Below are 15,065 nucleotides of genomic sequence, written 5' to 3'. Positions count from 1 at the left end.
ATTTTACACATTAATATGGATCCGATACCGATTCCCGATATTGCAAAAATATCGTAACTCGGTATCGGAATTCCGATACCGCAAGTATCGGCCGATACCCGATACTTGCGGTATCGGAATGCTCAACACTAACGAGGACACAAGGTTGCAGTCTCTTTACCTTTTTACTGTAGACTTCAGCATCCACAGTCCAGAGCACCAGATCACAGGGTAGGCAGAGTCCGGCCGGTTTGGAGGCAAATCAAGAGTCGGCTTATCCAGGTGGAAATCAGTAGCCTTCCTCTAGCGCCTGGGTGTTGTAGTACTGCTGAGCCTCTCATAAGGTCCTCACAACTGTAGTTAGTGTTCTAGATGTTGTGTCTCTCTCTGTCCCTTGGATGGATAGGACAAACCAGTATGACTGGTGGCTTGAGGCTGTTTGTAGGGACTCTAGCACACACTGGCGTCTGAGAGATGCCACCGTGCCTCCTGGGTGTAGGTGCGGACAGGTAACTTGCAATTAGCTGTCCTGCCAGTCTCTGAATTAAAGCCTCAGAAGGAAGCAGCCTGCTCCTGACTGATCTCCCTCTGATATCCTCTCCTTTGCTCTGCTTTCCTTTACCCTTGCTGCAATATGTTCTGCTTTCTATCCGTCAGTTTCCTAGGAGCTGCGGCTATTCAGGCCACAGGGCTCCGATGCCTCCTTTCCCTCTGTCTTCCTGACAGGAACTGAACTCTGAACCCCCTTTCCCTCCACATCAGTATCTTTTATAGGGGAGTTCATCTAAAACAGGCTTTGAGCTCCCCCTTCTGGTCTGGAGTGTGAACATGTTGCATGCATTGTGTTTACCTGGCAAAGAGATCCCCTTTATTTCCTCCAAACGTAACATCACTCCCCCCTAGAGGAGAACGATATTACTGCCATGACCAGGACCCCGGGGAGCTGCATTAATGTACCATTATTGTTTATAAACAGCATTTTATATTGCATTTGCTATAAGCAGTACAGGATATTTTTATTCTTGTTCATTAATAACTGTTTCTCAAATTCTTATATCTGCATCAAGTAGACTCCAGTGGAAGGAATTCTTATTCTACACCAGTTCCCATTCTCCTCCACTTTACAGCGCATGTCTGTCATTACTCAGATTATTGGAGAGAGTAATATGACAATGTTCATGAAAGGGGCGCCTGAAATGGTTGTGTGCTTTTGCAAACCAGAAACAGGTAACTATAAAGTATGTGTAGAAAAGATAGAATAACTGTGATATGTTGGGTCATTATTGACTATTTTGATGATACAATATTTTACATTTGTACACTGTTTAAAAAATAGAAAAATCTGGATACTGCAAAAGGAGGAGGTTTGCACACTAGGTAACAATGAATTGGGTGTGAATATACAGTTATGTAAATTACAGTCATTTAGATATTTATATTGCCCTACTTGTGATATTTCTTTGAGAACAAATAGGGAAATAAAAACTTTAACTTCAGTGCATCTTTGAACATTTATCTATCATTACACCACCTATTTGTTCACTTTGCAGCATTTTTTGCACCTAATTTTGGCATGATTTGGCATATGTGCAATATTAAATATTCACTTCTATTATAAATAGTGTTGAGCATTCCGATACCGCAAGTATGGGTATGGGAACCGAGTTCCGATATTTTTGTGACATCGGAAATCGGTATCGGAGTGTGCGGTGCGTATGGTTCCAAGGGTCTGGAGGAGAGGAAACTCTCCTTCAGGCCCTGGGATCCATATTAATGTAAAAAATAAAGAATAAAAATAAAAAATATGGCTATACTCACCCCTCCGAAGAACCCTGGCAGTCACCGCTGCAAGCGTCTGCCTCCATTCCTGAGAATGTAGTGAGTGAAGGACCTTCGATGACGTCGCTGTCAGGTGAGCGGTCACGTGAGCGGTCAGGTGACCTGTCACCTGGCCGCGATGTCATTGAAGGTCCTTCACTCTCTGCAATTCTCAGGAACGGAGGCGGACGCTTGCAGCGGTGACAGCCAGGGTCCTTCGGAGGGGTGAGTATAGCCATATTTTTTATTTTTATTCTTTATTTTTGACATTAATATGGATCCCAGGGTCTGAAGGAGAGTTTCCTTTCCTTCAGACCCTGGGAACCATCCAGGATCACTTCCGATATTTGTGTCCCATTGACTTATATTGGTATCGGGTATCAGTATCGGCGAGATCCGATATTTTGCCGGTATCGGCCGATACCATCTGATACCGATACTTTCAAATATCGGAAAGTATCGCTCAACACTAATTATAAAGGAAAGTATGAAGTATGTGTGCTATGATTTCCAGAAATATAAAATATGTATATTCCTACCTAAATTCATGGAACTGTAATCAACACATGAAATATTTTGCTACAGTCTACAGTATATGGCTATAGATAATTTTGACTTTGAGTACGGTAATTTTTGTCATTTCTTAATAGTTCCAGACAACTTCTCTGAGAAACTTGATGATTGCACAGCACAAGGCTTCCGAGTAATTGGGCTAGCTTACCGGTCAATGCAAAAAGAAGATCTGCCAAAGTCTTTTGACACAGACAGGTAAGAATGCCTTTTCCATATACTTCAGTATTAAGACCCTAAGTTATTAAGACTGAAGGTTTGTATGCCAGTTTTAATAAGGGATGTGCAGGAATAAGACATAATAAATCTATTATAAGGTACATACAGTGTCAGACTGGAGCACCTTGGGCCCACCAGAGAAAATCATTCTTGGGGCCCACTATGTAGCTACATAGAAATACATTCAAGACCATCAATTGTGTGGTAAAACACGCTGATATCAGGACATAATATAAGGTAGTACACATCTTAATTATGTAGCAGGGGTTGGGGTAGCCCCCTCATAGAATATAAAGTAGCCCCCCTCACATAATAAAATGCAGCCCCCATAGAATATAATGCAGATCCCTCATAGAATATAATGTAGCCTCCCTCATGGAATATAATGCGGCCTCCCTCATAGGGTATAATACAGCACCCCACAAAATATAAAGCAACCCCCTCATAAGGTATAATGAAGCCCCCCCATTGAATATAATGTAGCTCCCTCATATGGCATAATGCAGCCCCTCCACAGAATATAATGTAGCCCCTCAGAGTATAATGCAACCCCCCATAGAATATACTGTAGCCCCCTCACAGTGCATAATGCAGCTCCCCTCATGTAGTATGATGTAGCCCCCTCTGAGAATAATGCAGCCCCCACAGAATTATAATGTAGCCCCCTCATAGGGTATAATGCAGCCCACCTGAAAAGGTATAATGAAGCCCCCTACACCATCATCATTGTTCTCCCCTCCACCATTGTACTCATTACCACCTCCATCATTGCCTCCTCCCCACCTCCATTGTCCTTTCCACCGCTACCATCTTTGTCCTTTACACTACAACCATCATTGCTTTCTTCCCCACCATCATCATTGCCTCCCCCACCACCATCATCATTGCCCCACCACCATCATCATCATCATTGCCCCTACCACCATCATCATTGCCCCCACCACCATCATCATTGCCTCCAGCACCATCAGCGTTACCCCCACCACCATCATCATTGCCTCCAGCACCATCATCATTGCCTCCAGCACCAGCATCATCATCATTGCCTCCAGCACCATCATCATTGCCTCCAGCACCATAATCATTGCCTCCAGCCCCATCATCATTGCCTCCAGCATCCTCATCATTGCCCCCACCACCATCTGGGGGTTGGCTTGGGGGCCCCTGGAGCAGTGGGGGCCCTAGGCAGCTGCTGGCCAATATGCCAGCAGGTGTCAATGCCTGAGCCCACCGGAGAGTCCTCTGGTTCTCCGGTGGGCCAGTCCGACCCTGGGTACATGGCACTTAAGAAATTTGACATATGCTATCAATGTCATGCGCTTCCATACACCTCACCAGAAAAGTTTTTCCAGTCAGGAACTGGAGAAAGATTCCTGACATAAAGTAAGCTGCAATTTTTCATGAATTTGTCAGGCAAGCACAGGCATGCCCTGTCCTAGCCTGGCTACTAGAGATGAGCAGTGTTCGAGTCGAACTGTTCACCAATTTCAAATTCGAGCTGTTTTGGGTGGTGTTCGAGTCGTTCGACGAACCCGAACAATTTGCTTAAAATTCGGCTGTTCGAGTTTCTGTTCGATAACTGTTCGTTCACCAAAAGCCTAGCTTGATTTGCACATTAAAACTGTTTATCATTGTTAATAGACTGTTTCAGTGTATAGTGGGTGGGGGGGATAGATTTGTGCTGAAATAACGCCGATCTCCATTTTTTTTTTTTTTCCTGCATTTACAATGGGGCGGTGCAGTCTTTCAGCCTATCAGCAGTGCACACACAGCAATGTGCATGTGATGCACGCAAGCAAGGGCATGTGTCATTGGCTGCGTATGTCACATGTCCTTGCCCTATAAGAACCATCCATTTGCCCCGTCGCCACCATTTCCTCACTGCTGCAGCTTAGTGTTAGACGGCTGTGGGCGCTATATAGACTAAGAGTGTTTTTTTGGAACGAATTGTCAGAGAGACAGGTTTAGGGAGTCGGGAGGAGTCGGGACTAGTTGTATTATCAGCCCTTTTCAGGGTAGGTTACAGCAGTTCATTGCACTGTTTGCCAGGCAGGTCTGTGCCAGTGCTGTGCAAGTGTTTTCAAATCATTTGGTGTAATCTAGTTCAGCGAATCTTTTTGGGCTAGTAGCATTGTATGATAGTCATCTGAGTAGCCCGCCTGTGAAACTAACTACACCGCCTGTGTATCTCTACTTTCACTGCATCTAATCCAATTAATAGTTTAGGGCCTAGGAGCAGTGTCTGTACGTCAGCAGAGTAGCCCGCCTGTGAAACTAACTATACCGCCTGTGTATCTCTATTTTCACTGCATCTAATCCAGTTATTAGTTTTGGGCCTAGGAGCAGTGTCTGTACGTCAGCAGAGTAGCCCGCCTATGAAACAAACTATACCACCTGTGTATCTCAATTTTTACTGCATCTAATCCAGTTATTAGTTTTGGGCCTAGGAGCAGTGTCTGCACGTCAGTAGAGTAGCCCGCCTGTGAAACAAGCTACCCCACCTGTTTACCTAACTACTATTTTGTAACGGCATTTAGCCCAGGAAATCCTTTTGGGCCTAGTAGAATTTGGTGCAACTCAGCAGCGTACCCCACCCATGAAGCAAGCTACACCGCCTGTTTATCTAAGTACTATTTTTTAACGGCATCTAGCCCAGGAAATCCTTTTGGGCATAGTAGAATTTGGTGCTACTCAGCAGCGCATTTCACCCATGAAGCAAGCTACACCGCCTGTTTACCTAAGTAATATTTTTTAATGGCATCTAGCCCAGGAACTCCTTTTGGGTCTAGTAGAATTTGGTGCTACTCAGCAGCGTACCCCATCCATGAAGCAAGCTACACCGCCTGTTTACCTAAGTACTATTTTTTAATGGCATCTAGTCCAGGAACTCCTTTTGGGTATAGTAGAATTTAGCACTACTCAGCAGCGAACACCACCCATGAAGCAAGCTACACCGCCTGTTTACCTAAGTACTATTTTTTAATGGCATCTAGCCCAGGAAATCCTTTTGGGCCTAGTGGAATTTAGCGCTACTCAGCAGCGAACCCCACCCATGAAGCAAGCTACACCGCCTGTTTACCTAAGTACTATTTTTTAACGGCATTTGGCCCAGGAAATCCTTTTGGGCCTAGCAGCAATTTCACCCATGAAACAAGCTAACCGCCTTCTTTCCTTCTGAATCTAACCCCTCGGCTCTGGGGTGTCCACTCTCCCTCCAGCTCTCTCCTTCTCACAGGTGGACTACCGCGTGTTTTCACACTGTGGCGAATCTTTTGGGCCCAGGCATAAGAAGTCGTTGAGGTAATGGATAATATGTGCTGCCTTACAAACGTCCATGACAACACATTCGAGGAAGCAACTAAACACCTCAAATAGTGAGCAGGATATGGAGCACCCCATGGGCAAACAGCGATCTATTTAGTATGCTCCTTCACAGAAGCAGCCCAATGGGAGGACACTATTCGGAGGCACAGGTAGTAACCGGAATGCCCCCTCAATGTCTGTTTTGGCCATTAGGGTGCCCCTTACCAACTTCTTGACCCGCCTAATTGCCTCCTCAAAGGAGGTACATTACATAGTACTGTACTTAGTTCCACGTCAATGTTGTCGTTTACTGACCTGCCCCTTGGATATGACAAATGGTGGATTAGTCTTAATGTATTGGGTTCATTTTTTGGCACAACTCCCAACGGGGGTACCACTACGTCTTCTAAGGAAAGTGTTCTAAATGGACCCGCCGCCATTCTACCTAAAGATATTTATTTATTTATTTATTTATTTTTCGTCAAGACGTCTGGGTGTTGGTAGAGTGAGTTTAGATTTTTACTCCGGCCTTTCTTGATTTTAAAAGGGCATGACATGCCTATATCTGTCTCCTCCTCCTTTTACTCCTCCACCTCTTTTCTTTTCGCATGACTATATGTAGTTGTGACTTTTCCATGCGTTTGTTGTGTCTTCTGAGCAGATTGTCACCTTTTGGACACTTTTTAAAGTGTTTTCGATGTGTTTTTCATGTGTTTGTATGTGTTTGTGTTTGCCTGTCATTGGTTTCAATGGGGTTTGACGGTGTTCGTTGAACGTTCAACGAACTTTTCGTCGAACACATCCCTGTTCGACGAACCGAACCGAACCCGAACACTAGGGAGGTGGCTCAACACTACTGGCTACTCTTCATCTTGGCCCGCTAACAAAAGCTGTATTATTTCGCATAACAGTTTGAGGTGAGGCACTTCTTTAGACTGGCCTATCTCCTCATCCCACATATAACTGTTCCATTTTTGCCTTTCCCAAAATTTCTTCCAAATCTGGTCCCTCATAGAATTTGTTTTCACACCCTTCATGTATCTAAAAGCCCTTGTGTCTGTACATGTACAGATAATGGCTGGTGACCGGTTCTTTCAGCGTTATTTAAGAACCACATTTATTATGTTGATGGCTGGACAATACAATGCAGCACTTTTATTTTTACCTTTTGTGTCTGCTCTTTTTCCTTATACATTGTAAGTTTGTGAGCAGGAACCTCACTCCTCTTGGTATTTGTTGAATTATGTGTTTACTCTAAAATGTCTTTATTGTCTGTACAAGTCCCCTGTGATACATAAAGTTAACATTTTGAAAGGCTGCATCTGTGTTAAGACAAGATATATTAGATTTGTGCAAAATATCACAAAAAAGTGAAACTAAACTCAGATAAACCTGTGGCTTGCCCCTTCACAACCTAGGGTTCTACCATTTTTGAGTTTCAATTTTTTCTTGCCTTCTTCCCAGAGCTATAACATTTTATTTTCCAATATGGCCATGTGAGGGCTTATTTTTTTTGTGGGACGAATTGAACTTTTGAACAATACATTGATTTTACCATATAACGTACAGGAAAATGGAAAAAAAAATCAAAGTGAGATGAAGTTTTAATGCAATATTGCTGCGACCAAAAAAATTCTGATGTTTCAATTTTTTTTCTCGTTACTCCGTTTACCAATTGGATTAATTCTTTTTATATATTGGTAGCTCAAGCGATTCTGAACGAGCAATTTCAAATATGTGTATCTTTTATTTTTTGTTAATTGTTTTATTTTTAATGGGGCAAATATGGGGTGATTTACGTTTTTATATTTTTTTATTTTATCAATATTTTTTTCAACTATTTTTTTTTACTTTTAAATTTGCTTCAATAGTCTCCTTGGGAGACTAGAAGCTGCAATTACCTGCTTGACTGTGCTATACATAGCAAAGATTATGACCTGCTATACGTAGCTAAAATGATCACCTGCTAGGAGCACCGGCCGCTGGGCGGTGCTCATAGCTATTCGGCAATGACGACAACAACAGTGGTCTCCTGCAGACACCAGGTTGTCATGTCAACCTATCGGCGACCTGCACTTATGTGACACGGGTGCCGATGAGTGGGTTTTGTGATGCGCTTCCTGTGCAAGCATGTGAAATGCAGCTGTCAGAGATTGACAGTGGCAATTAATATGTAAACAACTGCGGAAGATCGCTATTCCACCCATGACTGTAATGGACACATGTCAGCTGACATATGCAATAAAAGTTACAGGCTCATCTCCGGAGCCTGCAGTAATCCAGATTAGGCAACCTTAGACCTACCTACACATCTAAGGTCAGAATGGGGTAAAAGAGAACCTAAGAGCTAAATCACTGCAGCATTTCCGAGAAAACCATACTTCATAGGCCGCCAGAGAGACTAGCCGGACAGGGAGGTTCCTCGTGGCTTCCCTATGCCCATTCCCCTTGAGTGACAGGTCTCTCTCTGCATGTGTATATACAAAGAGACAAACACAGGAGAACCACAGGAGTATATAGGAAAATATAAATTTTATTGTAGGGAAAAACATTAAAAACTACACACTAAAAGACATCAATAGAAAACACCGGGAAAGCCCAGACAAAGATAACATCAATTCATATAGTATATATATGGCATTAAATATAACAGTTGTGCCAGGTTATTATAAATTGATGCAGACAAAAGAAGATCCGTGGCGCCCACACCACCTCACAACAGGACAATAATGTCAGATCCACCCGTATTAATAGTCCGTGTCCCTGACACTAGGATAGCTATGTTGCTCCAGATCAGACTATCATGAACCATAGTGAGGCTGAGATGTGAGAAATGTCTCAGGAGAGAATAGTAGTAAATTGCCAGCCGGCATAAAAGTCTCCCTCCAGACACAGAACATACCCGGATCTTACCATGTAGTAGGGGTCCCTGGATTGGGCGCAACCCCCGACGCGCGTTTTGCTGCTCCTATACTTGGCTTTATCAAGGGGAGTGCCTTGTTTCTACAGCCAGGACCATATATTATCACTTCCTGGGTCACATGATGGTCATGTGACCGCATGCTGTGTAGCGATGTGAATAGCGGTGCATGCGCCAGTGGCCCATCCCCACGCCACCCCCCAAGCCCGGCTTACGTCAGCAGACAGGTGAGTGGGTGCATGGAAACCATAGCAACCCAGTCACCTGCCGCAGACGCACACCGGCCGGACCCAGAAGGTGCAGAGGGGCGGAGCAAACCGGCGCACGCGCACCACAGCTAGTTTTGACAACAGCACGCAGCTTCTAAACACAGCATAATAGCAAGGGAAGATGAAACCCAATAGAAACATGGTTTAAGAACGACAGTTGTAAAAGGGGGGCAATAGCTAACGTCGTGGCACACAAAAAGAATAACAGCCGTTATAACGTAATATATACAATAATAGTGGTCCATGGCAATTCAATGGTGTGGCAGTATCCCAACGTTCTTTTGCCCCATTCTTGGATCCACCTCAGGAAAAGGAAGGATAATAGGTCCAATTATGATGCACACTAAATTAAAAAATACAAAGAAAATAAATTATAAAAAGAAACAAAACAACATACATAGAGGGGAACTCCACAAAAAAGGGGGGCCATGTAAAAATATTACTATCTAAAACATCTTATAGGAATGGGGCAAAGTTCAAGGCCTCATTGAGGCCATGGGGTTTAACAGTGTCCAAGGTCACAATCCACTTGAGCTCTCGCTGAGCAAGAAGCTGTTTCACATTTCCGCCTCGTATACCCATGTGAATCAGTTCGATCCCCCGGACCATAAAGCTTCTAGGATCACAATTGTGAACCTCCCTGAAATGCTTGGGGATCGTAGTTAGCTCCGATATATCCGCCACTGTCTTGGCCGCGCCAATGCCCCGCACATGCTCTCTCACTCTCACTCTTAGTTCTCTCGACGTCAGGCCCACATAAATAAGTGGGAAACAACAAGTGGCATAATATACCACATTCCTGTATATACAAAGAGACAAACACAGGAGAACCACAGGAGTATATAGGAAAATATAAACACAATAATATGTACACAATAAAATTTATATTTTCCTATATACTCCTGTGGTTCTCCTGGGTTTGTATCTGTTCATTTGGAGTAGGTGTTTTAAGGGGCCTGGACATTGTTCCTGGCCACCTTACATTATGAGTCTGGGTTTTTGTGTAGTATATACAAAGAGACCTGTTAGTCCATGGTAGTCGGTGGGGAAAAGCTGCCAAGGGTCCACCTTTAATTTATTAGTCTCCTGCCGACCTTTGTCCCTTGTGACTTTTAAAGTATATTTTTCTCTGAAACGTTGCAGCATATCAGAGGCAAACATACCTGGCTGTAATCATACAGCCAGTGTCTTAGAGCTAATGGATTGGCATGTATCAGCTGTCAGATTTTCTTTAATTACAAGAAAGTGATTGCCAGTTGAGTACTATCCAAGAAGGGAAGAAGAAGTGACAGAGGAAGCTAAATGCTAGACAATTACAACTCAAAGATAATGACTTCTAGATGAAGGACACAACTTTACTGCTGCTTTAATGAATTTTTTTTATCTTAAAAGGGAAGTAGTGGAGCGTGACCTTACATTTCTTGGCCTACTGATTTTTGAAAATCGACTTAAGCAAGAGACCAGTTCCGTACTGCAGGAACTCAGTGAAGCCAATATTAGGACTGTCATGGTCACAGGTATCTTTTTTTCATTTAATTATTACTATATTCATGAATAAGCTTTTGGGTCATTTAATAGTTACAGCTGTTACATTCACACAGATTAACATTTTAGAATAAGGAAATATGTTACATTTGTTTTTATGGTAGAAATAGATATGTCTTAATATATATTTTAAACATATGTGGTAAAATTGCAGTTTCTATTTAAATAGTAGTGAAAAAAATGTTTAAACTGGGTGTTTTATTGGTGTTACCCAAAATAAACCTGGAGTCCTGTACAGAGTGAGGCTGCCGTCACACTAGTAGTATTTGGTCAATATTTGGTCAGTATTTTACATCAGTATTTGTAGCCAAAACCAGGAGTGGGTGATAAATGCAGAAGTGGTGCATATGTTTCTATTACACTTTTCCTCTAATTGTTCCACTCCTGGTTTTGGCTTACAAATACTGATGTAAAATACTGACCACATACTGATAGTGTGACGGCAGCCTAAGGAAAGCTCTGTGAACTGGACAATAATTATGTTTTTTTTAAACAAGTTGCGGTTAAGATCCCATGCTGTAATATTAGATGTTTATCATTTTTTAATAATTAATATTTTTTCACATAAACATAATTGGACTGTTATGGATGTTACAGAAAATGTTACAGGTGTTACATAGTCCAAATGATTTTAGCTTCATGAGGATTCCAAAAGCAATGCCTTCTATTTTAGACATATTTAAGACACTGTTAGTCCTTTAAAATGATTTTTAAAAATATATAGGATTGGAAAAAATACTTTTCAACATATTTTGAAAAGTATTTTGCGGAAAAAAATGGTTTATTACATTTGTAAAAAGAAAAACAGTCAGCTGCAAAAAAGAATATAATCATTTGGTCCATTATAATGCTCTACAGACACATGAAAAACACATAAAATGTTTTTTCCAGATATAAATGAATAATTTAAAAATAAATATTGTAATGTTCACTTTGAATGGAATGTCCGTTCAAACCCTCAACAACAATTGACGTACCTATACGTCAAGGTCAGTTAAGGGTTTTTGACCAATGGCGTACAGGTACATTATGGTGATGGTGCGCGGCACAGGAGCAGTGCACATATGATCGCTGGTGGGAGCGCGGCTTTCGCAACAGCAGGTAGCTGTGACCCCAGCTGTTTAATATCAATCGCAACATTTACAAGACTGGGAGAGGGAGCAGCGATCAGCAGTCCTGCATCTATGATGGCTTGTAAACACCACACCAATTGCAGATGAAAAAGAGGCATAGGCAAATATAAAAAACCGTATATACTTTATTAAACACTAATAAAAAACAAGACAAGGAAATTCATAAAAGGCTGATGGCAGGAATAGCAGAAAAAAATATATACTAATGAACAATTAACGCCACAAAAACAGCACCACATTTAAATAATTCACAGTAATTATCAAAACCTGCATATTGACTCATGTATTAGTCTATACATGCAGGGTATACTGCTAGACAAACAATTTCTCATAATGATACAATGTGCTTAAGTTGATTAAGGGAATAGTCTATATGCAAATTGCTAAAGTGAAATACGTATAAATTATGAAAACCTAGACTATCAAATTTTTAACTTCCCAAAGTGGTAAATCCACATACAAAAAGTTGCTGAAAAAGTGTCTAAGTGCAGAGAAATGCCGGTGCCCTGTCATACAGAATATATCAAATGCAGACAGACCCGCTGGTATCGGCTATATCACAAGCGGCTATAGTCCCATATAACTTACATGAATATGTATCCTGTCCTGCGTGCTCATCAGTCACCCCGTCAGCGCCGTTTCGCCATTGTGGCTTCCTCAAATAGGGGCATTTGAGGAAGCCACAATGGCGAAACGGCGCTGTCGGCGAAACGCCGTAGTTCATACTATTCGTGTCCAGCCTGCAGTGTGAACTCTCTGCCCAACGAGGGACCTCAAGCGTGTTCCGTAAAGGTGAATGGTCGAGCAGTAATGGCACTGTTAGACTCGGGGAGCTTAGTGACCCTGGTGAGGGCCACTTTTCCTCTCCACTTGCTCCCGGGAAAGAAGGTCGGAGTGCGGTGCATGCATGGTGATGCAAAGGACTACCCTATGGCCAGGGTGGACATTGAAATGGCATGTGGCACTGAGTCCCATATAGTCGGCGTCGTTCAAGACTTGTTGCACCCTATAATTATTGGCCGGGATTTCTGTTTGTTTTGGGATTTGTGGGGAAAAGGTTCTGAGCTCCCTAGCAAGAGAAGGGAACCAATGAACCCTGGAAGGGTGTCGCCACACCCAGAGACAGACAGGACTCCTTTTTGTGTTCAGGGTGGGGATGAGGAGGAAGTGTCCCCTGCATCTGACATTCTGGAGTTAGAGGTAACCGGTGAAAATTTTGGGACTGCCCAACATAGGGACCCCACTCTGAGGGAAGCCTTTAATAATGTCTCAGTTATTAAAAAGGTGGTACAGGAGCCAGGGGCAGACACAAGATTTCCCCATTTTCTGATGAGTGGGGAGTTGTTGTACCGGGTCACAAAAATAAGGGAGGAGTTGGTAGAGCAGTTGGTAGTGCCAGGTCCATATAGATGGAAGGTGTTGGACATGGCCCATTCACACATCTTGGGTGGACACCTAGGGGTGGAAAAAACACCGGTACTATTTGTGCAGAGGTTCTATTGGCCTGGGTGTCACCAGGAAATAGTGAACTATTGCAGATCCTGCCCTACATGTCAGCTAACTGCTCCCACTCCTCATTTCCGGAACCCCTTTGTGCCATTGCCCATTATTGAGGTGCCGTTCGAGAGAATTGCCATGCACTTGGTCGGTCCCTTAGTTAAATCAGCCCGGGGCCATCAGTATATAGTAGTCATCCTGGACTATGCCACACGCTATCCTGAGGCAATTCCCTTGAGAAATTCTTCCTTGAAGAGTATAGCCCGCGAGTTGTTCCATGTGTTTTCCCGGACAGGTCTGCCGAAGGAGATCCTGACTGACCAGGGGACACCTTTCATGAGCAAGGTGATGAGGGAGTTACGCAAAGCCCTGAAAATCTCCCAGTTGAGGACCTCTGTGTACCATCCCTAGTCAGATGGCCTTGTTGAGAGATTTAACAAGACACTGAAGAGCATGCTGAGAAAAGCTATAGAGAAAGACGGTAGAGACTGGGATTGTCTCTTACCCTATCTGATGTTTCCCATTCGTGAAGTTCCACAAGCCTCCACAGGGTTCTCACCGTTTGAGCTTCTATATGGCTGACATCCGCGAGAACTCCTGGATATAGCCAAGGAAACCTGGGAAGCCGAAGTCACGCCCCACAGAAGCGTCATTGACCATGTGGCCCTGATGCAGCAGATGATTGCAAAGGTGATGCCTAATGTGAAAGAACACCTCCTCCAGGCACAAGATGCTCAGGCCAGGGTCTACAACCGGTCTGCAAGAGTGAGGCAGTTCAATCCGGGAGACCGAGTTCTTGTGTTAGTTCCGACAGTGGAAAGCAAGTTCTTGGCCAAATGGCAAGGGCCATATGAGGTCGTCGAGAAACTTGGTGAGGTAAATTATACAATTCACCAACCAGGAAGACGGAAACCATTCCAAATTTACCATGTCAACCTCATCAAGCCATGGCAAGATAGAGAGCCGGCAGTAACTCCATCTTTGCTAAGCAACCCAGAAGGTGAGGTTGGAGCGGTTACTATAGCGGAGACGCTATCGAAGACCCAGAAACAGCAGTGCCAGGAGTTACTCCAGAAAAACAAGGACATGTTTTCAGAATTGACAGGATACACGAAGGTCATGGAGCACGAGGTTCTAACAGAGCCACATTTGCGGGTGAACATGAAGCCCTATCGTATTCCTGAGGCTCGTCGAGAAGTAATCTCCAAGAAAGTGGAGCATATGTTGAAGCTTGGAGTAATTGAGGAATCCAAGAGCGGTTGGTCGAGCCCAATTGTCCTGGTCCCAAAACCTGATGGAGAGTGGAGGTTTTGCAACGACTATCGGAAGTTGAATGAGGTCTCCAAGAAAAACAGGGACCTGTTTTCAGAATTGACAGGATACACGAAGGTCATGGAGCACGAGGTTCTAACAGAGCCACATTTGCGGGTGAACGTGAAGCCCTATCGTATTCCTGAGGCTCGTCGAGAAGTAATCTCCAAGGAGGTGGAGCATATGTTGAAGCTTGGAGTCATTGAGGAATCCAAGAGCGGTTGGTCGAGCCCAATTGTCCTGGTCCCAAAACCTGATGGAGAGTGGAGGTTTTGCAACGACTATCGGAAGTTGAATGAGGTCTCCAAGTTCGATGCTTATCCCATGCCCCGCGTTGATGAGCTCATCGAAATACTTGGGCACGCCAGATATATAACCACCTTGGATTTGACGAAGGGGTATTGGCAGATCCCCATGGCACAGGAAGCCAAGGAGAAGACGGCATTTTCTACACCAGATGGATGCTTCCAGTATGTCCAGATGCCGTTTGGCCTACAGGGA

At 43.5% G+C, this 15,065-nt stretch overlaps 1 protein-coding gene across 2 annotated transcripts in view; it reads left to right on the top strand.

Moving 5' to 3' along the window:
* LOC138638115 (probable cation-transporting ATPase 13A5) overlaps positions 1–15,065 on the top strand; it is a 371,860-nt gene that overhangs the window by 242,740 nt on the left and 114,055 nt on the right. For both annotated transcript variants that reach the window (XM_069727135.1, XM_069727137.1), the window contains exons 16-18: positions 1,050–1,206; positions 2,448–2,565; positions 10,471–10,595. In XM_069727135.1, coding sequence (XP_069583236.1) covers positions 1,050–1,206; positions 2,448–2,565; positions 10,471–10,595 — 400 coding nt within the window. The remainder of the gene's footprint in view (positions 1–1,049; positions 1,207–2,447; positions 2,566–10,470; positions 10,596–15,065) is intronic.

Source organism: Ranitomeya imitator, chromosome 5, assembly GCF_032444005.1.
Source record: "Ranitomeya imitator isolate aRanImi1 chromosome 5, aRanImi1.pri, whole genome shotgun sequence".
Lineage (NCBI taxonomy): Eukaryota > Metazoa > Chordata > Amphibia > Anura > Dendrobatidae > Ranitomeya > Ranitomeya imitator.
Note: the sequence above shows the minus strand (reverse complement) of the source record. Positions and strands in the feature narration are given on the sequence as shown.